This window comes from Carassius carassius, chromosome 27, assembly GCF_963082965.1.
Source record: "Carassius carassius chromosome 27, fCarCar2.1, whole genome shotgun sequence".
Lineage (NCBI taxonomy): Eukaryota > Metazoa > Chordata > Actinopteri > Cypriniformes > Cyprinidae > Carassius > Carassius carassius.
In genome coordinates, this window is record NC_081781.1 from 3,451,643 (window position 1) to 3,478,642 (window position 27,000).

Here is a 27,000-nt window from a genome sequence, read left to right on the forward strand (position 1 = left end):
TTCTCAATACAAAGTGCGCTGATTTTGGACGTGCATCCTCGGTAGTGCGGACTTTGTGCATTCGACTCGGGAGTGTGATGTCCGCGACGACGCAAGTCCAGTAAATCTGCAAACCGCAGCGTACTTGATAACTTCAGTCAGCTGACCATGGCTAGGCCTACTGCTATTTTCCTCTCTGTATATTTACAATAAAACGAAATTGGATATCAAATACCACTGCCTCCTTTCGTTTTCATTTAAGCATAATAACAGCTGCAGAAATGTACTTAGTTCAGGGATATGTGTAGCCTATATACAGCCATTACAATGAAACAAAATATTATATAGATTTGCCTTTTTTATTTTCATTTTAACATATAGATAAATTGAATACAGACCAAAGATAACCTGTTAGATTTACCCAAAACGAATTATATTTTATGTTTAACCACTAAAGAGACATCAGAGCCAGCGGCACATATCAGAAGGTCTAGCCGGGGTGAGGCTGCTCTTGGCGGATACATGAGGACTGAGCTCCCGCTGGTCGCGTCGAGCTGACAGTCTCTGAGATCGGCGAAACACATTTTTAAATAGGCGCTGTCTTTATAAATAAACCACAGATTTGAGTTTTAAAATACTACATTCTCGCCTGAAATACTTTTAAAATTACATTTCATGACACAATTACAGTAATATTTTGAAAATTTTGATCCGAATAAATGGTGGTTAAACTCAACCAATGCTGCGTGAACTCAACCAATCAGGATGTTTAGCGGCCAAGTCCCGCCCCCGAAAGTTCAGGAACTTTGAAAAAGTACCACCTCGCCAGCAGGGACTTTCTGAGGGGCATTTATTTACCCGGAACTTTATTTAGTTCCTGGTTCCTGCGGTGGAAACACACCGAGTACCAGGCCAAAGTCCCTAGTTCCTGGGTAAAGTTCCTGCGGTGGAAACGGGGCATATGAGTCACCGTAAAGGAGGGAGCGCACATGCGCATTATTTCTCCCGCGCTGGGGTCACCCCCCCCCAGTTGCTAGTTGCTAGAGTTGAAGTTGCTAGTTTTGCATGTTGCCTGTGGCCGTGTATGTTGATTGTATGCAACAGAGGTTTATATAATCAACATACCTGGGTTGGATTTATGGACTCTTCACTCATTTCTACATACATTAAAAATGTATAAGGTGTGCATTATAGCTGACACCTAGATGAACAATTACAGTTGTTTTTATGACTGTAAGTCATTCTCCTCAAATGCTACTGATGTTAGAAAAGTGTATACTAATATCGCATGTAACTTTAGAGACGGTCTCTAAATTTGAGACTCTCGAATGTCCAACGTCAAGCCAACTTTATGCCTGTTTTTTTATTTTCATTTCTTTATTTTACTTTCTTTAGTTTTCTTTTCTCTGCACCGGATTTCTGATGTACTTTACATTGGCATAGGGAGCGGCGGTACTGTTTGTAACGATGAGCAGCGTCGGATCACGGTCACGTAGTATCAGTTGTTTTTCTCATAGACAGTAAAAGAAATGGACACAGCGACCCCATTGGAACTCAATTGAGACAAGTGAAGCCCATTTTTAGCGATTTTTAGCACTTCCGTTTCTGACGCGCAGACTCAAACTAAGCTTGATGACGTCAGCAACCTGTCTGACACATGTAAATCTTCTAGTAGCTGTGCGTGCAAACTGCCATCGTTAATCTTGCAGAGACGGCGAGCTTGAGCGGGGAGTTCTTTGGCGTGAGTGAGCAGGAGTAAGTATTCTGATTAATTATTTTGTATAGAATTTTAAAATGCAACGCCAGGGCTTGTATCTATGGGCTTCTCTCTTGACGTCTCCCCGATTGCCTGCAAGCTTCTCCTCCTGTCTGTACGGTAATTTCTCTACTGTGCGACAGAGAGTCGAGTGGTTATGAAGCAATCGTTAGCCTATTTTTACAAAAACGGTTTCTACGGGGCCATAATGTAACATAGAAGGTAATGGAGCCCTTTATACATTGTCGTGTATCTAATGGACAAATGGAGTCTTTAAATGCCTCAGATGTAAAGTTATTCGCTGTCAAAGTGACGCCAAAATGAATGGGAGTCAATGGGATGCTAACGCAAGTGAAGTTCTGCTACAAGATGGCGGCACACGGCCGATTTCAACTTCCGGCCGACTTCCTTCCCGTCTGGTTTTTCTCAGCACTGGAACCATAGGGACGCATGAGATAACAGAGCACATCAATGTACTTAATTATATTACATAGATGACTGGAGTGGATTTCACCTTTTATTCCAGACACCAATCTTAGAAATGAATATGTTTAAAGAATTATCATTGTAGTGTGCAAAGACCCACAAAAACATCCTGAGGTTTGAATGTGACTCAAAGGAGGATTCAACTTTTTGAGCCACCGAGCGCCCCCTAGTGGTGAGAGACATTCATCACACAGACTTGAAACAGTGTACTCGCTTCAGTTTTTATTGATGTTTGTGGCGCATAAGGAAGAGATCTGGCGCCCTCTGCTAGGTTGGAGCTTCTAGTGAAATTTTGGCTCTGTCAGCCTGGGGAACCGGGTGTGTCAAACTCTGTGCCTTTAATAGTTTAAGCTAAATATTATTGTAAAGTATTGTGCACATTTACATCATATTTAACATTTAGGCTATATATTCCTACAAATACCATTTGCCTATATATCATGATATTATATTTACGAAAAGATATTGTTTATCAGTCACAAGCTATGTTTTCAAGCCCAAATTCAATTTTGAGCATAATTTTGTAATATTTGTTGGCTAAACACAATAAATCCACATAGTAGTATACTTTTAGGCAATGGGTAATTGTATTAAAAAGTAGTTTTTAGAAGACCAAAGAGAAAAGAACAAGAATATTATTTATAAATGTCACGTGTTTCATATGTTTTCATTTTAAACAACTCATAAATTTGATTACTTGTTGGCCAAAACAATGCCTAATTAATTAATTAATTAATTAATGTTTCTTTATACAATTTCCGTTAATAGTTTTGTTTCATAATTGTTTTGCTCTTCCAACATTTCTGTTTATAACAAACAAAACTTGAAATATGGCATACAGAAAAAAGAAAATTCCCTCCACTATCAATGTTATACTTGCATGATTGAAAACAATATCCATGTCTTCATAGTCAAGTTTAATATAACATAATAAAATAATGAAGAAAAAGCATTTGCTTTTAGGCAAATCAAGATTTTTTTTTTTATAAACGTTCAGTCTTATATTTAGTGAATTATATTTATTTACAGCACATTCATCAGAGATGAGTCTTTATTAAACACTTGAAATGTGAAAATTAATTTTAAGCTTTTCTGAAACCAGGGATAGAATAAAGCATAAATGATGGGATTAATGGTGGAGTTCAGGAAGAAAACTATTACAACAACATCTCTGACATCAAACAAATCATCACCACTGTATGGAATCACTAAAGAACAAATATAATACGGCAGTAAACACAGAAGAAACACAATGACCAGAATCCCCAGCAGTATCGCAGCTTTTCGTTCTGATTTGTCACTGACTCTGTTTTTGGAGGCTCCTGTGCTGTTGTGAACCTGAAGGGCTCTTATAGCAGTCACATGTCTTTTAGCAATGATAAAAACATGAGTGTATAATAGTATAATGAGTGTACAAGGCATAAGAAACACAACTATGAGATCAATAAATGATGAAATCCCATCTATAATAGCAATACATATTCCTGGACAGGTAACATCAGTGAAGTTTCCATTAACAAACAGAAGAGTGAAGTTATAAATAAGTGAAAACAGCCAGTTAAATAAAGTCATTATGCAGATCACAGTGGGTGAGATTTTCTCTGAGTAAAAAAAAGGAGAACTTAAAGCCAAAAACCGATCAACTGCTATCAGAGCCACAGTATGAACAGACACGCTTGTTGCTTGAAAATTCACTATTTTTAAAGCAGAGCACATCACTGGTCCAGAAGTCCAACATGCCTCAATGACCCAAGACAAATGTAGTGGCATCACAAAAACTCCAACCAGGAGATCAGACACAGCCAAAGAGAGGACGAGGATGTTAGCAGGCGTGTGGAGCTGCTTGAAGTGACTAACAGAGATGATGACCAGCAGGTTTCCACACACGGTCAGCAGAGACACAGCTGCTGCGGCCACATACAGAATCACATAGACAGATAAAGAAACAGATCTCTCTGGACACGAAAATTCCTGACACACATCACTTTGGTTCATTGCTGTAAGATTCATTGTAGAGTATTTGGAAGAATTATCCAAATAGAGTATTGTTCCATATGACTCTCGTTATATAAAGTGCAATATATGCATAACCACAGATAAAGACCTCTGAAGATGTTGTTTCTATCTGCTCCACTGAAACACAATCTTCACTCCTGGAAGTTTCACAATAAAGAGGAGCTTCAGTGAGCTGCTTTTATACACTTGACATGTTGACTCTTTCTTAGACTGGCAGCATCAAGGGAGAAGAACAAACAGCTGGGAGATTAACATGTCACACAGAGCTCATAAAAAAGCATTGTGTATTTAATGTATTTATATGAAATCAAAAACTAAAAGTCAAAAATTCTGAAAAAGACAAAAAGTCATGCATCGTTTTATCTATTAAAAATTATCTTTATATACTAATTTTAAAGTTGCTGTATGTATTTTTTTAACTGTACTAAAGCATTAAAAATACCATCATATGTTTGCAGATATTTAGGAAACATGCTACTTTCATATACTTGTTTCTCCAAAAAACAATGCTAGTCAGTTATTCTATTTTGAAATCTGTGTTCCGTGACGGAATGTTTGTTTTTGTCTGTATTTTTTTTATTGTTTTACTGTACATTATTGTAGGTCCTCTATGCCCCGCCTCTCTCAAATGCATACCCCACTCTCAAATGTATCCCACTCACGTCCGGTGTAGACATGGTGTGAGTTTTTAACAGGTTATGTTATAACCATGCTTGTTTTTAATGTTGTTATGAAATATCTGTATTGACTGCATGATCATATCGCATTATTTACTCCCATGCGAGCCACAAAGTAAAGCTTGGCGAGCCACGCAATGAGAAGGGTTGCCACTCGTCCCTTAAAATACGGAATCGTCCCGTATTTAAAGGTAAAATTATGCATCCCATATCAGATAGATACGGGAAGCAATTTATCCCATATTTGACAAAGGGCAAGAATTTTGCAGGTTGGATAATGCTAATAGCAAAAAAAATGAAATAAATTTCCAGTAGTCCCTCATTAGTCTCACCCTCAGACGTCACAGCTACTGACCGTTGGCTAAACGACTGATGCAAATGGAACACAAAAGTGGAAACACTTCAAAAGTGTCAAAGTCGTCACTGGATTGGTTGAATTCTACAGGATTCCCAGGAGACGTGTGTGTTGCGTTATTTAATGTTCTGTCCAGTAACAAAGATGCTGTGAAACCAAACCACTGTAATGATATTCGCTTTTGCCAACCCAGGGAGATTGGTACTCATGTCACGTTATGATTTTTGGATCATGTGTCACTTAAGGTGTGGTTATGAATACATCACATATGAAAGATTGGTGGGATCTCTAACTTGTAGAACCTCTTCTGTATCATTAACTCAAGGAAGACACAAGTGTAATAAAATAAATTTTATTAACAAAAGATAGACAAGAGTAATCAACATCTACTAAATGAATACCATAAATGAAATGGGAATAAATTGCATAATATACATAAAATGCAAGAGATTATGTTGTGTGTTGCAATGTCAGAGCTCCATTATCTGGAAAAATAGGTGAAGAACCCCATTATGCATCAAACAAATACATTAAATATTTGCTATAAACTGCAATCAGCTATATAATATCTAATGTAAATTAGAGAAATCATATACTGATAATAACTAACATTGCCAGGGTCTTTGGAAGAGGTTTGGATAAGTGATATTTACATTCTCTGTAAATGAGTGAGCAGTTCGGTAGTGGTGATTTCATCCACTGCTTGTGCTGGTAGCAATGCAGTAGGGAAAGGAGCAGGAATCCGTTTCGACAGCATTGAAAATGAAGCGCTGGTGGATGCTGGAACAGCAAAGGGTCCAAAAATCTGGAACACGCAGATGTGGCCCTGGAGTATAGGTGCAGAAGGTCCTTAGCCTGGAACATACAAGCAAAGGTACCTTGGAATTAAGGTTTGCTCCTTGTTGCAGATGTCTGTGTGTCTTCTGCCTCTAGAACTTGGTTTATCCACTTTGTCTCTCTAGGCTGGAAACTCAGGACGTGATGCATCTGTTAAGTCTGAACGTAGATTATCTCGTTCCTCGCAGGCTGGAGGCTCAGAACGTGGTTTTATCTGTTGCATCGAAGCATCGAAACATCAAAGTTGGAGACTTAGGCTTATGTGGTATCTGTTATTGCACTTAGACTTATTTGGTATCTGTTATTGCCTCTTCCCTCACGGACCTGAGACTCAGAATGGAGGTTGATCTGTTACAGTCTCACCTTCACAAGCCAGAGACTTAGAACATTTGTTGATCTGTTAGTGACTCCTGGATGTGTCATATACTCAGAACTTGCTCTGTTAGTGGCTCTCCCTGGCAGGACTCAGAACGAGGAGTGTCTTTTGGCAAGGTACATTTATCTATTTTCGATGAGAAGGAGATTGCAATCTGGTGCTTCTCCATTTCCAGGATGTGATTGGCTGTTTCCATCAGTCCAAACACATATTCATTCAGAAAAGTGTCACTAAAGGTTTACCAGTGTATTTCTCACTTACCAAACCAAAACCATGATACCTTTGGCAATATTACAAACACATTAAGTTTAAACATGATTGAACTAAAATTGAACTATCATGCATGCATTCATTTGTCCATTAACATATGAGTTTGTGTAAGATTCTGCACTTCACGTTGCTGTCACTGAGAATACTTATTTCTCTGAATAAGTATAAGATGTGTGTATTGCAGTTTGCATCAGTTTAAGGTTTGAGAATATAGTTATGAATGGATTTGGATGGGACTCTGTGATTCCTCTTAGTTTAACCCACTGCTGCTGCATCCAGATGTCCCAAGGAATATTCACAGGCCAAAACCTGGGGAATCAGTGTGTTTGGTGGGTGAAGGACAGAAACTGCTTTTTGACCAATATGAAGTCCTGTCCTTCCCGGGCTTTGTACCAAATGTCTTCTTCTTGCCCTCTAAGAGGTGTCTTGCTGTGTTTCTGGCATCTGTATCTGATGGCGTTTGGACAGTTTGCTTATAGTCCACCAAGATCCAATCAAAATGTAGCAAACCATTGTCCACTATTATGGTCAGAGAGAGGCCCCGCCATAAACTGGGCCCTGGAATGTGCTGTCCACTACACCCCTCACGAAAGAAGAAAGCCGTAGTGTTTACAACTGTAACAACAAGCGCTTATCAGGATCAACTAAACATTGGAGATTCAAAAGTATGTGAAATATTTCAAATTTGCGGCACTCATTCAAATACTTCTAAGAGCTTTACACACTGGTCTATTATTGTGGCGACATTTTCATGCCCCGAAATGTGAGGCTGAATGAAACAAACTGTGATTGGTTGTTTGACATGTCAGTCAAACATCCTCATGGACAGCCTTGGCCAATGAAAGCTGCCATGAGTTCCAGACCTTCAGCCATCAGTCTGAAGGTCTGACTACATGAGACTAGCCCCTCACTGCAGAACACATGATCCAGTGGACATGGTTGGATCCACATCTAGGGGATGGATATTGGTAGGTTTAGGAGTGGAGATGGGTGGCCTTAAGAATCAGGGGGTGGAGACGTGTAGGTTTAGGTATGTATAAGGTGGGAGGAGTTGGATCTGGATCCAACCACGCCCCCTGGATCTTGTGTTCTGCAGTGAGGACCATCTCCTTCATGGGACCGCAGCATACGCTGAACCTGCTTGCCTCATGTCTGCCCGGTCCGCCCGGTCCGCCCGGTGTGCCCTTTGAACACAAGAGTCTCTCCAGATATAGGGATGAATTGTCAACTGGTCTGTCCAGTAACTAATTATGAACACATAGTTTGCAGAGAAGCATTCCAGTTGAACATAAAATAAGATACTTTGAAGAATGTGGGTAACCAACCAGTTTCTGATCCCCAACGAATCCAATAGTGTATTTTTTTCCCTACTATGGAAGTTATGGGGGACCAGCAGCTGTTTTACCCACATTCTTTAAAATAGTCTATATTCTTTTCTGTTCAGCAGAAGAAAGAATTTTATGCAGGTTTAGAACAACCTGAGGGAACTATGACTAATTTCATTTTTGTGTGAACCATACCTTTAAAGTGACAGACATATCCATGCTTCTAAAAGTATCTGCCTATTGTTTTATTAAAATTTGGATAGACTGTTAGTATAATAATGGTGTCCCTTATTTTGCCTCGCTGAAGGTGGCAACCATAGCAATGAGTAACACTGTTCTAGAGAAACAACTCTCCAATATTTTCAATTTGGACTGCAGTACTAATTTCAACTGCTAAAAGAAAAGAGAACAGTTTCTAAACTTTAATGAGTCTCATGCACTTATCTACAAAATATAAGGTGTTGGGAAGAAAACAGATTGAACAGACAGACAAGTATAGGAGGTGAATGAATTTAATATGACCCTCTCCATCACTCAAATGGGACTGCCTCGTGCTAAACTTTTCTTTCTTTACAAACACTTCTGTTCTGTCCTTCTGCCACTTTACAATACAAATGACTGCATCAGAAGTTTGGTTGATCTCAGATAGACTTTGTGATTAGACAAAATTGCTATCCCACTCAGAGTAATGTTGTTTTTCAAATTATTTTGAAAATAAGACAATGCAAGATGTCAAAAAAATTCACAAACAAAAGACTCTTATGAGTTGGCTCTTTTAATTAACTGGACAATATGACCCGAGTTATTTGGTTTGAATGATTTTAACAAGTAATTTTAAGAAATATTAAAGGCTCTGAATGTGTCAGAGATTTAAACATGATTATGTCGCTTAATTATTGAAATGAGAACATACTGTAGGCTACCAACATAGATACGGTACATCATTTAAACACATATAAAGTTTTCCTTACCATAGGTTTTGCTATTTTGTCATATTACAGAGGGGAGACTCGAGCCTTTACACATGGGCTACATCTCAATATCTGCAATAATTAAGGAAATATTAAATAGCTGTTTTGTAGTCAAAACTCATGTTTAATGTGAAAAAAATTATGTATATTAACCTAGACAATAAAAAAAAAGAAACAACTGGAAAAATATAGAGGAAGCATTGTATCTTACATTCAATGAGTTACAGCACATTTGTCAGGGATGAGTCTTTATTAAAAACTTTAAATGTGAAAATTAATTTTAAGCTTTTCTGAAACCAGGAATAGAATAAAGCATAAATGATGGGATTAATAGTGGAGTTCAGGAAGAAAAATATTACAGCAACATCTCTGAGATAAAACAAGTCAACATTACTGTATGGAATCACTAAAGAACAAATATAATGTGGCAGTAAACACAGAAGAAACACAATGACCAGAATCCCCAGCAGTATCGCAGCTTTTCGCTCTGATTTGTCACTGACTCTGTTTTTGGAGGCTCCTGTGCTGTTGTGAACCTGAAGGGCTCTTATAGCAGTCACATGTCTTTTAACAATGACAAAAACATGAGTGTATAATATTATAATGAGTGTACATGGCATAAGAAGCACAATCAGAAGATCAATGAGAGATGAAACTCCATCTATAAAATAAAAACATTTTCCTGGACACATGAGATTAGTGAAGTTTCCATTAACAAACAGAAGAGTGAAGTTATAAATGAGTGAAAACAACCAGTTAAATAAAGTCACTATGCAGATCACAGTAAGTGAGATTTTCTCTGAGTAAAGAAAAGGAGAACTTAAAGCCAAAAAACGATCAACTGCTATCAGAGCCACAGTGTGAACAGACACACTTGTTGCTTGAAAAGTCACAAAATTGAAAAATAAACACATCATTGGTCCAGAAGTCCAACATGACTCAATGAGCCGAGACAAAAAAAGAGGCATCACAAAAACTCCAACCAAGAGATCGGACACAGCCAAAGAGAGGATAAGGATGTTAGCAGGTGTGTGGAGCTGATTGAAGTGACTAACAGAGATGATGACCAGCAGGTTTCCACACACGGTCAGCAGAGACACAGTTGCTGCGGCCACATACAGAATCACATAGACAGATAAAGAAACAGATCTCTCTGGACATGAATATTCCTGACAGACATTACTTTGGTTCACTGCTTTTACATTCATTGTAAAGTATTTGGAAGAATCATCCAATCAGAGTATTTTTCCATGTGACCCAAGTCATATGACGTGCGATATAAAGACCTCTGAAGACACTGTTTGATTGAAACACAATCATCACTCCTGGAGGCTCCACAATAAAGATGAGCTTCAACTCACATTGCCTTTTATACTCTTGACATGTTGACTCTTTCCAAGACCTGCAGCATCAAGGGAGAAAAACACTGCTGTATGGTTCATAATTTTATACACTTGACATGTTGACTCTTTCCAAGACCAGCAGCATCAAGGGAGAAAAACATACAGCTGGGAGATCAACTGATTTAGAAAAGTGTCACACAGAGCTTCTACAAAAACATCTGAAATGTAAAAATGAGTAAAATCTCATCATAAAAGCTTTATATAATCATTGCTTTTTTCACAGATCTTTTTGAATATACAGTTTATGCAAAACACATTTTTAATAGGGTACACTTTGCTATCACATGAGGCACAAGAAAGGCTTCATAAATGGCAGGGAAGAAGCATGAATGACAGTTTAAGTAAAATGGCAATGCCAACATAAAAGATGTAAATTTGGATTTGTGTGTATATTAAAGAAATGCATACTTTATTTAAAATATTTTAAATGGTAACAAAATAAGTGCTTTGTCATATAGCACCTACTCTGATAGTAGGCAATTATTTTTTACCTTTACTTGTTTTTTTTTCGGCAATACATCCTGGCTGGCTCGCCAATGTAAGAAAAAGCGAAAAGGATGTTGAAGAGCTTGATGAAGATCGTTATTGCAAACATAGCAACGAAAAAGTGCATGCATTACCTTGGGTTCAACGGAGTCAGAATGAAGCCAGAAAATCCTAAGTTAAAATCTTTTATACACTTTCAGTTTACTACCCTTCATGTTAATGAAGTTGCTCCTGTTGTAACAGCTTAGGTCGCAACGCGTAGGTGTACCTCTCACCATTTTTTAAAAAGCAAGCCAAGAATGTAATAAAGGCTTTTTAATTTTTTCACTGAGATATTCGAGTGCCTTGGAGTTCTTGTCTTCAGAGATTTATTATCCCACAACCAAAGAGCACCGAGACTTCATACCCCATGCAGCACTTTTGTTTTTGCATTACTTTGAAGCTTTAGTCTTTATGTTAGTTTAGTTCTGACACCCCATTGTCTGTTATGGTTCTCAGTTTCCCACATTTGTTCCATTTTACAATTGTTCACCATTTGCTCAGGATGTGGTCATCCCAAATGGTCTACAAACAACATAACTGTTGATTTACTTCTTCTCTATAATAATTAAGCAATTTTGGGAAATGAGCATGATCAAACATATTGTGTAGTGGAAGCTGGGTTGAGGCACACTATAATTTCTTACAGATAGTAGGTTATAATTTTTTTTCAAGTAGCTTCCCACATAGCAAATGTCTTCTGGCCCAGATCCGGGCCAAATAATCATGTCTCCCTAGGCCCAAGTGCCGCAAAGAATGATGGCCCTGAAGTGGCCCAGAACTGGATTAAAGACGAGGGCCACACATGGGCCATAACCGGCCCGAATCTCAGCCAGTTAATTACCCTTAGCTAGCCCTGAACTGGGCCAAAACAGGTTTTATTATTGGTGCTAATTCTCAGCCTTAAGTAAGCCAGAATCCCCCTGAGTCACACCTGACCCAGACAGCAAAATGAATTTGGGCCAGATTTGGGCCAGGTCTTCATTAACATTTGGCCCAGATCCGCTAAACGGACCTGGAACGGGCTCATCCTTTCCAACGGCCCAATGCCGGAACAGGTTGGATTTACGGATCAGAAACAGATCTGGGCCAGAACAGTTGTTAATGCCATGACGTGTGGTGCAGATCTGGGCCAGATCTGCGAATCATATTTTACATCTGGGGCTCATCTGGCCCTGGTCCGTTATTCACATGCTTTTTTGTGTGACCCAAACACCACAATTTGTAATTTTCAAAATAGTTTATTTTAAAAAGGCAAAAGAAACTAACATTTGGTCATATAAAATTTTGTATATACACACTCACGTCTCAATGTCATTGTTATTAATGATATAAGAGTCCAAATCATATCTAAAGACTTAAAGCTCTTTTCACATGGACCTCTAAAACAACTGAAATGCTGTCCTACGCTCTAAATCGAACAACCATCTGTAAAAATCCAGATGCACAAAAAAAAACAATAATCAGTCATTTATTACATTTTGTACGTATATATATATATACATATCATATATATCTATATCATATCTAGAGATTTGAAGCTCTTTTCACATGGACCTGTAAGAAATTAATTTGGAAAAACTCAAACAACCATCCAGTAAACATCCAGATGCACAAAAAAACAAAACAATAATCAGTAATTTATTACATTTTGTATATATATATATATATATATATATATATATATATATATATATATATATATATATATATATATATATATATATAATATATATATATATATATATACACAAAATGTAATAAATGAATGATTATTGTTGTTTTTTTGTATGTATATATATGTATATATATATATATATATATATATCATATCTATATATAGATATATATATATCATATATATCTATATCATATCTATATATAGATATATATATATCATATATATCTATATCATATCTAGATATATATATATATATATATCATATCTAGAGATTTGAAGCTCTTTTCACATGGACCTGTAAGAAACTCATTTGGAAAAACTCAAATGCTGCCCTGTGCTCTCATGAACAACCATCCAGTAAACATCCAGATGCACAAAAAAACAAAACAATAATCAGTCATTTATTACATTTTGTCATATATATCTATATCATATCTAGATATATATATCTATATCATATCTAGATATGTATATCATATATATCTATATCATATCTAGATATGTATATCATATATATCTATATCATACCTAGATATATATTATATATATCTATATCATATCTAGAGACTTGAAGCTCTTTTCACATGGACCTGTAAGAAACTCATTTGGAAAAACTCAAACGCTGCCCTGCGCTCTACAGTAAACATCCAGGTGCACAAAAAAATCAAGTAAAACCTAGTGAACTCTGCGTTCTTATCCAATTTACTGGTCATTAGGTGGATGTGACCGGGCACGGCGGCCACCCCCACGGTCGCATGCAAGATTAAACCACCTGATGGCGTAATGGTTTATTTCAGTGTCTGTAGCTTTGTCGGACAAACGATTTTTCCTCACTGCTCCTGTAAAACGTACAAAAAGCAAAGAAAAATATTAATTATTAGAATCAATATTAAAAAATTATTTATTACATGACATTATAGTAAAATGCTTGTACAAATAAATAATAAATGTGACTAAAGTGTGGAGTGAGTAAACAGGTAAACAGTAGCAAAACTCAAGAGCACACAGATGTGAATTTGAGAACTCGTACAATACATATTCGTACTTGTATGTGAACATTAACACTCACAGCTCCAATGTGAAAACCTGTAAAGTAAAAATCTTAGGTTGAATATTGAAATTTGCACTCGCAGACAATAGACAGAATACAGGTTTGTGACTATTGTATGAAAGTGCAAATTTTAATATTCAACTTCTATTTGACAAGTTTTTTACATTTCAGCTCTGTGAGTGTAAATGTTCACGTACAATGTTCATTGTACAAGTGAGTGAATGGATGAGAGAAGGGGATTGAGTAAAGACTGAGTGAAAGGAATATATATATAATACTTACGAGTCATAATGGCCTTGGTTGCCATCTCACTGAATTTTCTTTTGTTGTTCATCCCTTTCCAATTGATTGATTTGGCTACACTGTCGGCAAAAATGTGTGCCAAAATGTTAAATATTATGTTTTTTGTGTCTCTTCCCCCAATGGAGGCCAGCATCCCCACCTGTGGAAACAAGAGACTAAATTAGTGAGAAGTAAGAGATTGATAAATGATAGAGAGGTATGGGCAACATAGCAATGGGTGCTTAGATGTTATACAAGCATAAATACCAAGTGCTGTTTTTTGGTTGTGTTTCCTGGGTTTTTCAACCATCCTTCGAAATGATCAACCTCCTCGAGGGAGGCTAGGGGCAAAGAGATCTCCTCCGGAATGTCCACAACAGGCTCAGCAGGTGCCATTCTGGCCATGATCACACTCACATTCAGTGAAAGCTGGTTCATCTGTTGTTTCATGGTCTCCATTAGTGTCAGCATGTGGAGGTCAGCAGCTACAAAAGCACCAAATTTAGAGACATGATATTAATTCTAAATGCAACAAAAGCAGATAATGCAGAAAATACTAAATAACTGAATTGAAATAATTTTTAGAAGCATTGTTTTAATGTTCCTGAGTGAGTTTCTCAATGTTAAAATAATTTGGTTTTGTTTAAATGGTTCATGTGATTCAACATTAGCCGCTTTCCGACCAAGTAGTTACAGGCTTAATGTCTCGTTGACCTACATTAATGACAATAAAAAAAGAAGAAAATCTCTTGTTAAACAAGTGTTTGAAGCTGCTTTTGATTTTCACACATGGCAGAGTTGTACATTTAGTCATTTAGCAGACGCTTTTATCCAAAGCGACTTACAAAATTAGGATTAAATTAAGCGAGTCATCGTGACGAGGCAAAAAAAACGCAAGAAGTGCTCAAAACAAAGTGCAGACATTGCTCAGGAACGTATAAGACAGACAAGGAAGGGAGAAGGACAGGTAAGGGAAATGTTTTTTTTCTTCTATGGGGTATAGTGCTTGTGAAAGGTTTTCAATTGTCTTTTGACTGCATTACGGATGACGGTGGGGAGATCATTCCACCAGCATGGAACTGTGAAAGAGAATGTTCTGAAGAGTGATTTTTTGGTTCTTTGTGATGGTACAATGAGTCAACTAAAGACTGTTATTATTAGGCTTAGTGTTAATAGCTATTATAGGGTATACGTTTTGTTAATCTGCTATGAAAACAAAATAGCATACAGACTGCAGGTGTTCCATGTGTGTTTGGTCAATCAGCGTACACAAATGTCGTGGGTAGTTTCTATAGTGCTGGTTTAGACCCTACTCTGAAGTAGGAGTTAAATTAGTTCCTCCAAATGGAGTTCCTAAAACTAATATCGTTCCTAGTTGGCATGTTCGCACCGCAGGAACATCCGGGAACTTTAGCCAATAGTTCTAGGAACTGTGAAAAGGTTCCTCCAGTCGGAAAGCGGCTATTGTGTAAGCATGTTTAATTGCGCAATAATTCACTTACGTGTACAGACGATTGGGTCCTTCCCAGAACGCCCCATGTTCAAGCTGGGCATGAATACTTCAGTTGCTCTTTCTCTATAGCTAGTTGTTAAACCATCAGATGACATCCCAGTAGGTGGATGGCATAGAGACATATCGGTGTTCTGAGAAGAACAGAAGTAAGGAGGTTGGAATGGCTGCTGAATAGGAGGTGTAAAAAATGAGGCGGGCCTTGAAGGAGAGCATGGTGGAGGTGGAGAAAATGAGGATGGCTCTGGAGGGGTGAGTGGTGGAGGTGGAGAACAGGAGGTTGGCCCTGGGGGGGGTGGTAGTGGAGGTTGGGCAAAGTAGGATGGCCCTGGAGCTGGTTGGTTGCTAAACATAAAACATAAGGGAAGGTTATAATGGAGATATTTCAGTGACATTTCAAACAGAAGATTTCTAAAAAAGAATAAGTATTTGAAAAAGCATTAGTTTCATAATAGAGATTGAACTAATAGAGATTGAACAGGCTACTCCAACCCATTTAGCGCGCACACACCAGATAATCCATGTTAGATAGATATACTTACCTCAGAATAACTAGAGTATCTATCTATTGTGGGGATCCAGATTTATTAAAATGTTTAATTTAGGTTTACATTGAATTTAGCATGTTAAGGTTAGGTATAAATTATGATTATCAGAGTTTTCTAGCAAAAGACTCTGGTCAGTCCTGTTTGACTGAAACTCTTGGAGTTTGTGTCTTAGCAAGAAAGTCCAGCCAGTCCTGTACTCGGGTCTCAGTGTTTGAATAGATATGCTGAGTGGATTAGGGTGGGCAATGCTCACAGTCTAAAACCAGTTCCTAAACCTGTCTTTTTCGGTGCCTGCCCATAAATGTATATAATCTGAAAGAACACATTCACGTAAGGCTTGGTGATCGCAGCTGCCGACGGCTGGTGTCTTCAATAAAGAAACCTGCTGAAGGAACAACCAAGTCTCCTGGTCTTTTCGATTCTAAGTTCACAACACTATCCATGATTATTTGGGTTGCTATAATATTAAATTGCTATCATTGTCTCCATGACAGGGACGCCCTGCCACCTCCACCAAACCTTTTTAAGGCCTTAAATTTAAAGTTCAGGATTTAAGACTTTTTAAGACCCCGCGGAAACCCTGATTAGGGATGTCAAGGATTAATCGACAATCGATTAGTTCTCGATAATAAATTAATCTAGATTTTAAAAAAATTATCTATGCCCACCATTTATTAAAAGTTATTTACCATCGTGATGTTAATGAGGGTCCTGAAGAAGGCCGATGTTGAATCGATGATGTGGGTGCTTTCCTAGATGCAGGCTCTCTGTCACTGTCGTCTTCAGTATCACCGTAATGGTGCCTAATTTTTAGGAGACACAATTCACTTAGACTGACACTTGCACTTTCACACAGAACACACCAAAACTACATAAATCATCACATCACTTGGCACTTGCACTTTCACACACTAGCACCTTTAACACTAACACTGTGAACACTTTGCACTTATACTCCCCTCTTTTGCCATTTATAAAAATTACTTTCCTGATCTTTCTTTCTTTCACCCCATGTACACAAAAGTTGAACATTCAAATTCTAATCCAGTACATGTCTAACATTACATTTCTATGTACATGACAAATAAAATCTATGTATTATATCCATTTAAACCTGACAAATATCATAAACATGATTCTCTCTTACAAAGGTTTAGGTGTTCTTTTGCCTCGACCAACTTCCTCATTTTCATCATCGGTGTCTAGCTCCGATGTGTCACATGTCAGTGACTGTTTCATTCCTTGCCAGGCTGACTGGAAGTCACCTAAAAGCACATTTTCATAGGTAAATCATCGGGAAAGACACAGTACAAGGTAATAATAACAACTAGGCGATTAAAAAAATCTATACCATATGTCTTCAATAGTCTGACAGGATGCTTCGACCATTTGTGGCCTGGAACTTCAGCGAACTTCACAGCTTTGTTAATCCTCTCATCGCTTGTGTAATTTGGCCAGAAAGTAAAACCGTCACTGTACCATGATTGAGGCACCACAGACACAGACTTCTTGGCATCAAAATATTGCACAACACAGAACATTCTTTTGAGAGAGAGAGGGAGAGAGAGAGAGAGAGAGAGAGAGAGAGAGAGAAAATGAAAATAGCATTAGCCATTTATGGTGCCTGGATGGTGAATACTTTTCATAAACACTGTATATTGCTGGTGTGTCTGTTGTGTATGCATGTTTATTAACAAAATACATTTTACTGGTGTCATGAAAGTGTACTTACTTACATGTGCATAAAAGAATTGATGTAATGTAGATGAAGAAGCTTAAAACTCAAATCTAACAATTACTAAGATCAGACTATCAGCTGTAGTATCATCCAACCCAAAAATTAAAAACAAGAATTGATCAAACAACTGATCCTACTTCCAAATAAATAAATAAATAAATAATTCAAGCCAACTACTTTATCGTTTCACAGAATGTAGAATTGGTATGGATACAAAACCTCTTCGATGGGGGAGTAATACACATTTATATGCAACTGCACAAATGTTGGCATACATGTATTGTTCTGATAATTGAGAGACACTGTAGATATTCAGAAAGTCTGAACTGAATGGATAGGTAAAAAAGATGGACTTATCAGAAAACCTTCTATAAACCAAGTAGATCCCATCATGACACTCAACAATATTGTCAATCTGACAAATATCACCAGCAATGGCAAATATATTGTTTCCTGTTGAGACTTTGATAGTCCACTTGTTAGAAACCATTTGGCTGTACTGCCCTTTAACCTTTCTAGAGGCAAGCTCATTTGGAACCGGTCCAACAAAATGTGACTTTTTCAAAGAGACCGGTGTTCTATCAATGATTTGATTCTGTTGATTTTGCTCAGACAATTGACGTAGCATTTGGGCAAGGGGGCGTTGGGGTTTTCTGACAAGTTTTTTGAGTTTCTGCAAGTGGTTCTCATACGGAAAAGCTGAAATATTGTCGAGACAACCATGCTTTCTCACATCTTGGGCTAAGTGTACTAGTGAATGCACATTGTACACAATTGCCTCCTTGCCATATATTTCGCCAAAATGTGTCACAAACATATGGAGCAATCTTTCAGCATACTGCCAGTGAATCAAGGGCAAGGTTGGGCTGACTAAAATTGCAATGCTGGAAAACAGCAGCATAAAATTTTTGTAAATATTTGTGTCCAAGTATGAAGGCAGAATGACAGGTCCGATGTACAACAAAAACATCCTTAATTCTGTTGCCTTCCACCTGTCAATGTCCCTCAATGTTCTGGGTTTTCTTGCAAATTCCAAAGGAATGTAGTTGCGTAAGCCTGTTAAACTGTCAGACATCCGGTCAACAATCGAAGCAGGTAAACGGAATCTGAGAGCTCCTCTAAGCCAAATGTTCAGAAGCTTCCTAACGACACCTAAACAAACAGAATGCATATAATCACCTGGAAACTGAGATACCATCCCTACATTCAACCCCTGGAAAGGGTTAGGGCCCTGGTGATGTTCTTCATTATGTTTTTGGGCAAAGGACTCATCTGTCCTGAGTGGGAAAGAGACTAAGGGAAAGGTCATTCTGCCAGACAGATACTCTCCTTTCTGGCCACATTTATCACATCCAAAATATCCATTGTGACTCTTAATGTTTTTTATAAAAGCTCGGGCAGGCGTATCACATATGACAGAATCTAACTTAACAAAAATCTTTTTGCCCTTGAAGTCAATACCGGTCTCCAACTCTTTCAACTCAGAAACAAAATCTTCCAAAAAGACCTCAGCTGGCTTTGGTTTATGTGGTCCACAGAACAATGCAATCACAACAGGTTCTTTAATTGGAAAACTAAGTAAACATCCTAAAATTGGCCACACCTGAATCCCACTACTCTTGAATAAGGGCAATCCGTCTATATTGATTTGGAGTTTTAGTGTGCAGCCATCTGCAAATGACTCAAATGCCTGTTGTAGCTTCTGCTTAAAGGAGGACAGGATGCCAATATAATAATACAGCCCTTCACATTTTCTTTCTATGCTATATGTGGTTGTGGTCTTAAGGAGGGTTCTGGCATCCTTTGGCAGGTCAGGGTGATAGAGTCTCAGCAGGCTAAGAAGAGCTGTAAGAGCCACCAGGGAAACTCCAAAAGTTAATGCCCAGTTGCGTAGACTATCACCAAAGTTACAGGTCTGCTCTGATTCATCAGAATCTTGGTCTGAGTAAGACTCCTCCTCAGATCCAGGCTGATCCATCCTAAAGGACTGCTCATTTGAGGTTTCCTCCTCTCCAATCTCCTCCTCTATCATCTGTTCATTTCCAATTTCCTCTCTCTCTTCCATGTCACCCTGCATATTCTCAAAGACTGTCTCTGCTAGTCTTTCCCTACATCCAGAATGTCCTTCCACTACATTTTCCCCACTACAACATTGGGAAGCAAAACTTTCACTGTGCATATCCCTAATATGTTGAAGCCGCTTCTGAACATCTCTACGCGCTCTCCATCTCATGGCGGCCCCAGAGAGGAGTGTTTCTCTTGAATCCATCCCTCACGAGCTGTAGAAATTTGCAGAAAAAAAATGGGGGAGGGCAAAATTTTGCAATTATGCAAAATTCACTTTTGTATGATGTTTGGACATAAATGTGTGTTGGCAGTGTGTGTACGCAACCACCCTACAGTGATAAAAATCCACTCACTTCCCATAAATCATAAGCAGTCTCACAGACACAGATATTTTTATAGCCGGAGTTTTTCCCTGCTTCGTTTAAAAAAAAAAAAAAAAACAGTGAGTTTGTGCAACTTACTGTGCAACGTACTGTGATGCGTCAGCGGGTAACGTTATATGCGGGGGGGGGGGGGGAAACCGTTAATGGCGGCGGTGTGTCCGATATACACAGCTCTTCTATCTGTTAACACACAATGGAAATTATATTCAGCCATTTTGGTGAAAAATATGCGAAATTGTACTTGTATAATGCACTTACCAATTCCTAAGCAAAGATGGTGTAACCTGCAGTCTCTGATGAGTCAGCGGGTAACGTTATATGCGGAGGAAACCGTTACTGGCGGCGGTGTGTCCGATATACACAGCTCTTCTATCTGTTAACACACAATGGACATGATATTCAGCCATTTTGGTGAAAAATATGCGAAATTGTACTTGTAAAATGCACTTACCAATTCCTAAGCAAAGACGATGTAACCTGCGATCTTCCACTCTGATGCGTCAGCGTGTAACTTAACGTTATATGCGGGGGAAAAAAATTAATGGCGGCGGTGTGTCCGATACTCTCAAGTTAGCAGTTAACACACACAGGATATTCAGCCATTTTGGTAAAAAATATGCAAAGATCACCGATTCAGCATTAAAGCCTATGTTCACATTAGTTGTGGATGTTTTAAAAGACCTATAACGTTGGCTAACTAAGTTAGCCCCTACTAGCTTGTCTGACACATCTCAGAAAGTCAGCGTTTGTAAACTTATTTTTTAATATAATAATTTAACAGACTAAACATGACATCAACACCAGTTTACTTTTATAATGCAGGAACTAAATCGTACTTGTATGAACTTACCAATTCCTTAGCAAAGTACGGTGTAACTGCAGTCTTCCACTCTCTGATGCGTCCGCGGGTATATGCGGGGGGAAAAAACGTTAGGCATCGCCTGCGCGTCCGATATGCGCAGCTGGCACGGATCTCGCACACATCCGCCGTGAGGATTCAATGCAGTTGTGGCGCGTCTGGTCGGCGCAGCTGCCCCGGATCGGCCCCGCACCCGCAGGACGGACTGTCACAGCGTTCGCAACAGACAAGTCTGGCGCAGAGTTGGTGCAGATCTGTATAGTGAGTGCGACTGCTGCGCGAATCTGCTGATTCGAAAACGGATCTGGCACAAATGTAAATGCTGTCTGGGGAGCCATGTATAGCCCAGACCCAACCCAACCCAGCAACATAGTGTTGGCCCAGGTCCAGCCCAGATCTGGCCTGCGTGAAATCCATGCGTTCTGGGCCAAAACTGCTTGCTGTCTGGGAATGTACACACAATCTAAGCCAATAAAGTACATTAAACTGAATAGAAAATCAGACTATGAAAATCCACAAATCATGTAACCATGCAATAAAAAAATGTATTGCATAATATACAGTTAACAGGGTCAAGCTGGCGATCTCTGCACCATGAGGTGAAGAGCTTCCACCTCAGGGCGTACAGTTTCCTCGTAGAGGGAGCTCTGGATTTGAGGAGGGTCCCAACAACCTCGGTTGAGAGACCGGAAGCTATGAACTGTTCCCCCTCAGGGGCCACACCCACAACTTCCACATATCCGGGTGAGGGTGAATTATTTTTCCCTGCGCCTGAGAGAGTATATCTTTCCTGATCGGAATCTCCCATGTAGAGCCATCGAGGAGAGAGATCAGATCTGCGAGCCATAATGGGCCCGACCAGAACGGGGCTAGTAATAGAAGACGGACCCCATCCCGGCGTACTCTCGCAAGAACTCCCGGGAGAAGAGCGATAGGGGGAAAGGCGTACAGATGAAGCATGAGCCTGGTCTGTACCATAGCATCCAGTCCCAGAGGAGCTGGATGAACTAGAGAGAAACAGAGGGGACATTGCGATATCTCTTGAGTCGCAAAGAGGTCCAAAAACTCTCCATATCTACTTCACCACCTCGAGGTGAAGCCCCCCGGGCCTCTGCCCCTGTATCGACAGTATGTCTGCTCACACAGTCAATCTCCCAGGAATATACACTGCTCCGAATGAGAGGAGTTTGTCCTGGGACCACAGAAGGATCTGGTGAGCCAGCTTGTACAAGGGGCGCGAATGGAGATCTCTCTGGTGACTGATATAAGAAATCGCCAATGTGTGCACCAACACATGGTGACCTCTCAGGTCTGGGAGGAAATATTTCAATGCTCGATGCACAGCTAGCATCACTAGACAACTGGTATGCCATGTCAGATGGTGACCGCTCCACAGACCGCGGGCAGGGTGGTCACTCATGACCGCACCCCAACCGGTGAGGGACGCATCTGTCGCTAGCGTTACACGGCGACCAAGAGCTCCCAGCACCGTGCCCTGATTCAAGAACCAAGGTTTCTTCCACATGTCTAAGGCACGAAGGCATCGCCATGTGACCTTGATAGTTCGTAATGGATTCCCCCTCGGGGAAAATCCCTTGGTCTTGAGCCACCACTGTAGGGGTCTCATGTGCAGGAGGCCAAAAGGTATCACGTTGGACACAACTGCCATAAGCCCTAACAGTCTCTGAAACTGTTTGACAGTGAGTGACTGGCCTTCTTTTACTCTCTCGACTGATGTGAGGATCTACTCCAACACTACGCCTAGATAGGTGGTTCTCTGAACTGGAGAAAGTACACTCTTCTTGGCATTTAGTCTCAAACCCAGCTCCCCCATAAGTGCAAGAATGACATCTTGATTTCGAACCATCATTTGCTCTGATTGAGCTAAAATCAACCAATCGTCGATATAGTTCAGAATGCGGATGCCCTGCATACGGAGGGATACCAGAGCCGCATCTACACATATCGTGAACGTGCGGGGTGAGAGTGCAAGGCCGAAGGGAAGTACTCGATATTGGTAGGCTTTGCCCCCGAAAGCGAACCTCAGAAACTTCCTGTGTTGTGGAAGGATGGATATGGAAGTATGCGTCTTTGAGATCTATTGTGACAAACCAGTCCTCTGATCTGATTTGAGCTACAACCTGGTTGACAGTGAGCATTTTGAACTTCAGTGACATTACTGAGAAGTTTAGATGACGTAAGTCTAAGATCGGACGCAACCCCCCATCCTTCTTTGGAACTATGAAATACCGGGGGCGGCAGTGGCTCATTGGTTCATGTAGGTTGTCTACAAACCGGAAGGTTGGTGGTTCGATCCCCGGCTCCACCTGACCAAGTGTCGAGGTGTCCTTGAGCAAGACACCTAACCCCAGCTGCTCCCGACGAGCTGGATGGCGCATTGAATGGCTGACACCGCAGTCAGTGTGTAAATGGGTGAATGTGAGGCAAATTGTAAAGCACTTTGGATGGCCATGTGGTCTGCTGAAAGCGCTATATAAATGCAGTCCATTTACCATTTACCGGCTATAAACCCGGACTCTGTCTAGAGGAGGGACCACCTCGATGGCCTCCTTCCTTAATAGGGTATTCACTTCTTGTTCCATAACCAGAGCCTGCCGGGGGCCGACTATTGTCGGTGTACCCCGTTGAATGTCGGCGGTGGATGGCCAAACTGAATGCGGTAGCCTCTTTCTACTGTGTGCAGGACCCATTGAGATACATTTGGCAGTAGTTTCCACGCTGCTAACTAATGTACTAAGGGAATCAGTCTCTCGAGACTGACCTCTGGTGTAAGAGGCCCCCGAAGGGGCGGCGAGCATCTCAGCTCCGCTACGCTCACGGGCGGAAATAACTGAGAGCAGTGCTCGCTGGAAGCCGCTGCACCCTGAAACTCTGGCAGGGTTGGCAGACCCACCTCCCGAGGGCACTGAGGTGAGACGGGCACCGTGTAATGAGGTGGACACCTTTCTACCCCAGTAGGGGCCGTCCTCTGTAGTCGTGACCGAAATGCGTCATGACTTCTTGGCCGTGGACCTCCCAGCCTGAAGTACGCTCCATTGGATTCGGATTAGAAGTCACTGGCCCAGAGCGTTGCTTCAGCCTCTGGTCCCGAAGTGGCAACGCTCTGTTTGTAAGCGGAGGGGGCTGCTCCCGCCCAGCAGTCCCTCCAGTACATCTAACTTCATGAGTCAAATAACTGTCATTATATTCCTCAGAATTTAATGCAATCAAACAATCAGACAAGTAAATATGGTCTGGATTGTGATACAATAAACATTGAAGTGATATATTGAACTTCGCGAAGTTAGATAACAGTCATTACATTCCTCAGAATCCAATGCAATCCAACAATCAGACAAGCAAACACGGTCTAGATTGTGATAAAGTACACATTGTAGTGATATATTGACTTCTCAAAGTCATCATATTCCTCAGAATTTAAAATAATCAAACAATCAGACAAGTAAACATGGTCTAGATTGTGATACAATACACATTGAAGTGATATATTAACTTCTCAATGTCATTAAATTTCTCAGAATTTAATGTAATCAAACAATCAGACGTAATCAAAGCAATCAAAGTAAACACGGTCTAGAGTGATAAAGTGATAAAGTACACATTGAAGTGATAGAACTAACTACTTATTAAATGGAGTTTAAATAACCAGACACGCGGTCGGGTATGGAAAAATTCACATCAAAACTGAAAATGATGTAATACACACGTTGCTTCTACAGCGCGCGAATAGCTTAGTCACACAAAAAATATTAATCCCCTCGGAGATTAAATAGCTGCTCATTAAAGGGTTAGTTCACCCAAATAGCAAATCTATGTAATTAATAACTTACCCTGATGTTGTTTCAAACCCGTAAAACCTCAGTTTATCTTTGGAACACAGTTTAAGATATTTTAGATTTAGTCAGAGAGCTCTCAGTCCCTCCATTGAAGCTGTGTGTACGATATAATGTCCAGAAAGGTAAGAAAAACATCATCAAAGTAGTCCATGTGACATCAGAGGGTCGGTTAGAATTTTTTGATGCATCGAAAATACATTTTGGTCCAAAAATAGCAAAAACTACGACTTTATTCAGCATTGTCTTCTCTTCCGTGTCTGTTGTGAGAGAGAGTTCAAAACAAAGCAGCTGGATATCCGGTTCGTGAACGAATCATTAAGTTCACCAAATCGAACTGAATCGTTTTAAACGGGTCGCATCTCTAATACGCATTAATCGACAAATGACTTAAGCTGTTAACTTTTTTAATGTGGCTGACACTCCCTCTGAGTTCAAACAAACCAATATCCCAGAGTAATGCATGCACTCAAACAGTACACTGACTGAACTGCTGTGAAGAGAAGACAATGCTGAATAAAGTTGCCATTTTTGCTATTTTTGGACCAAAATGTATTTTCGATGCTTCAAAAAATTCTAACTGACCCTCTGATGTCACAAGGACTACTTTGATGATGAATATCAGTCCATCGCTTCACTCCATATTCATTTATGTGTAACCCACACATTTGACTATCATGTTATAAACACTTATTGTGTATGTCTTTTAATAACTATGGGATAGCTTAACCTTTTCGCACGTAAGTTCTAAAATAGTCAGACCAGCAGTCTGGCGTGAGTTTTTTTCTGCGACCGTTATTTTGCAATCAGTCGCGTTCTAATTTCCATGGAGACGCATGAACCTTGTCATGTGACATTTCAGTCAAAATGGCGCGCACACAATGGATAACCGTCTGCAGGTGAGTAACGTTAGCTTGGATATTTCGCTTTATTTAATTTTTTTATTCAAAACCTCTCAAATAATTTGTTAGCGTGTACCGACTATGGTTGAAATGGTTCTGTTTGCTGCCCCCCCCCTCCCTCCACTGCTGTGAACTTCGCTTGCACATGGTACTTTGCATCTCCCCCAGAAACGCCGCGTGACAATTGTTGCATCTCCCCCAGAAACGCCGCGTGACAATCGGTGCATCTCCCCCAGAAACGCCGCGTGACAATCGGTGCATCTCCCCCAGAACAGCCGCGTGACAATCGGTGCATCTCCCCCAGAAATGCCGCGTGACAATCGGTGAGTATTAGTATTTAGTTGTTAATTTTATTCTGAAGCATCTAGAATTATTTACAAGCATGCAATAAATATGAATAAAGATTTTATGTCATAAAAATTATCTTGTAAAACGGACTGCTCAAAAATGTGGTCGTTCACGTCATTACGATTTGTTTGTCTATTTTGCATAAGTTATTGCAAAAATGTTCCATAATCCGTGCATTCAGGGGGTAAAGTCAGGGTTCAGTTGAATTGATACGTTATACATAACGTGAATATAACAAAGCACATATTTGACGTTAAATCAATTTTCTTGTTTGTTTTAGTATATTGCTCACCGAGTTTTATATCTCTCAATTGCAAAGCAAATCAAAAGATGCCATGTTAAAGCAGAGTAAAGCTACATGGCATGACATTGTTAAATGATATTTTCCTAGCCTACAAAACATTTGAGTAAGCTAATAAGTGAAGTGTGACCATATAGTCTATACAATTATTATATTAATATATGTTCACACACATTTTTTTTTTTGTTGTTGTTTAAAGCGCTATATAAATAAAGGTGACACCTCACTTATCAGCTTGCTCAAATGTTTGTATAGGGAAATATAATTTGATGATGTCATACCATGTAGATTTCATACCATGTAGTGAGAGATATGTATAGCATATGCACAGCTGCACTACTTCCTGAACTTCAGCTAGCTCCTTTGTTTTCTGTCTGCCATTATTGGACAAACTGATTAATCCAGGTGTGCCTGACCTAAGGAATCACAGCAACAATAATCCGACAAACCTGGATTAATCAGTTTGTCCAATAATGACAGACCGGAAACAAAGGAGCTGG

General features: G+C 39.6%; 2 protein-coding genes across 2 annotated transcripts; both read right to left on the reverse strand.

Moving 5' to 3' along the window:
- Positions 1 to 3,244: 3,244 nt before the first annotated feature.
- LOC132107204 (trace amine-associated receptor 13c-like) lies at positions 3,245 to 4,231 on the reverse strand. Its single transcript, XM_059513443.1, has one exon. The coding sequence runs from the start codon at positions 4,229 to 4,231 to the stop codon at positions 3,245 to 3,247; it is 987 nt and encodes a 328-aa protein (XP_059369426.1).
- Positions 4,232 to 9,168: 4,937 nt separating this feature from the next.
- On the reverse strand, positions 9,169 to 10,256 carry LOC132107205 (trace amine-associated receptor 13c-like). The gene has a single exon (XM_059513444.1). The coding sequence runs from the start codon at positions 10,254 to 10,256 to the stop codon at positions 9,270 to 9,272; it is 987 nt and encodes a 328-aa protein (XP_059369427.1). The 3' UTR covers positions 9,169 to 9,269.
- Between the last annotated feature and the right edge of the window lie 16,744 nt (positions 10,257 to 27,000).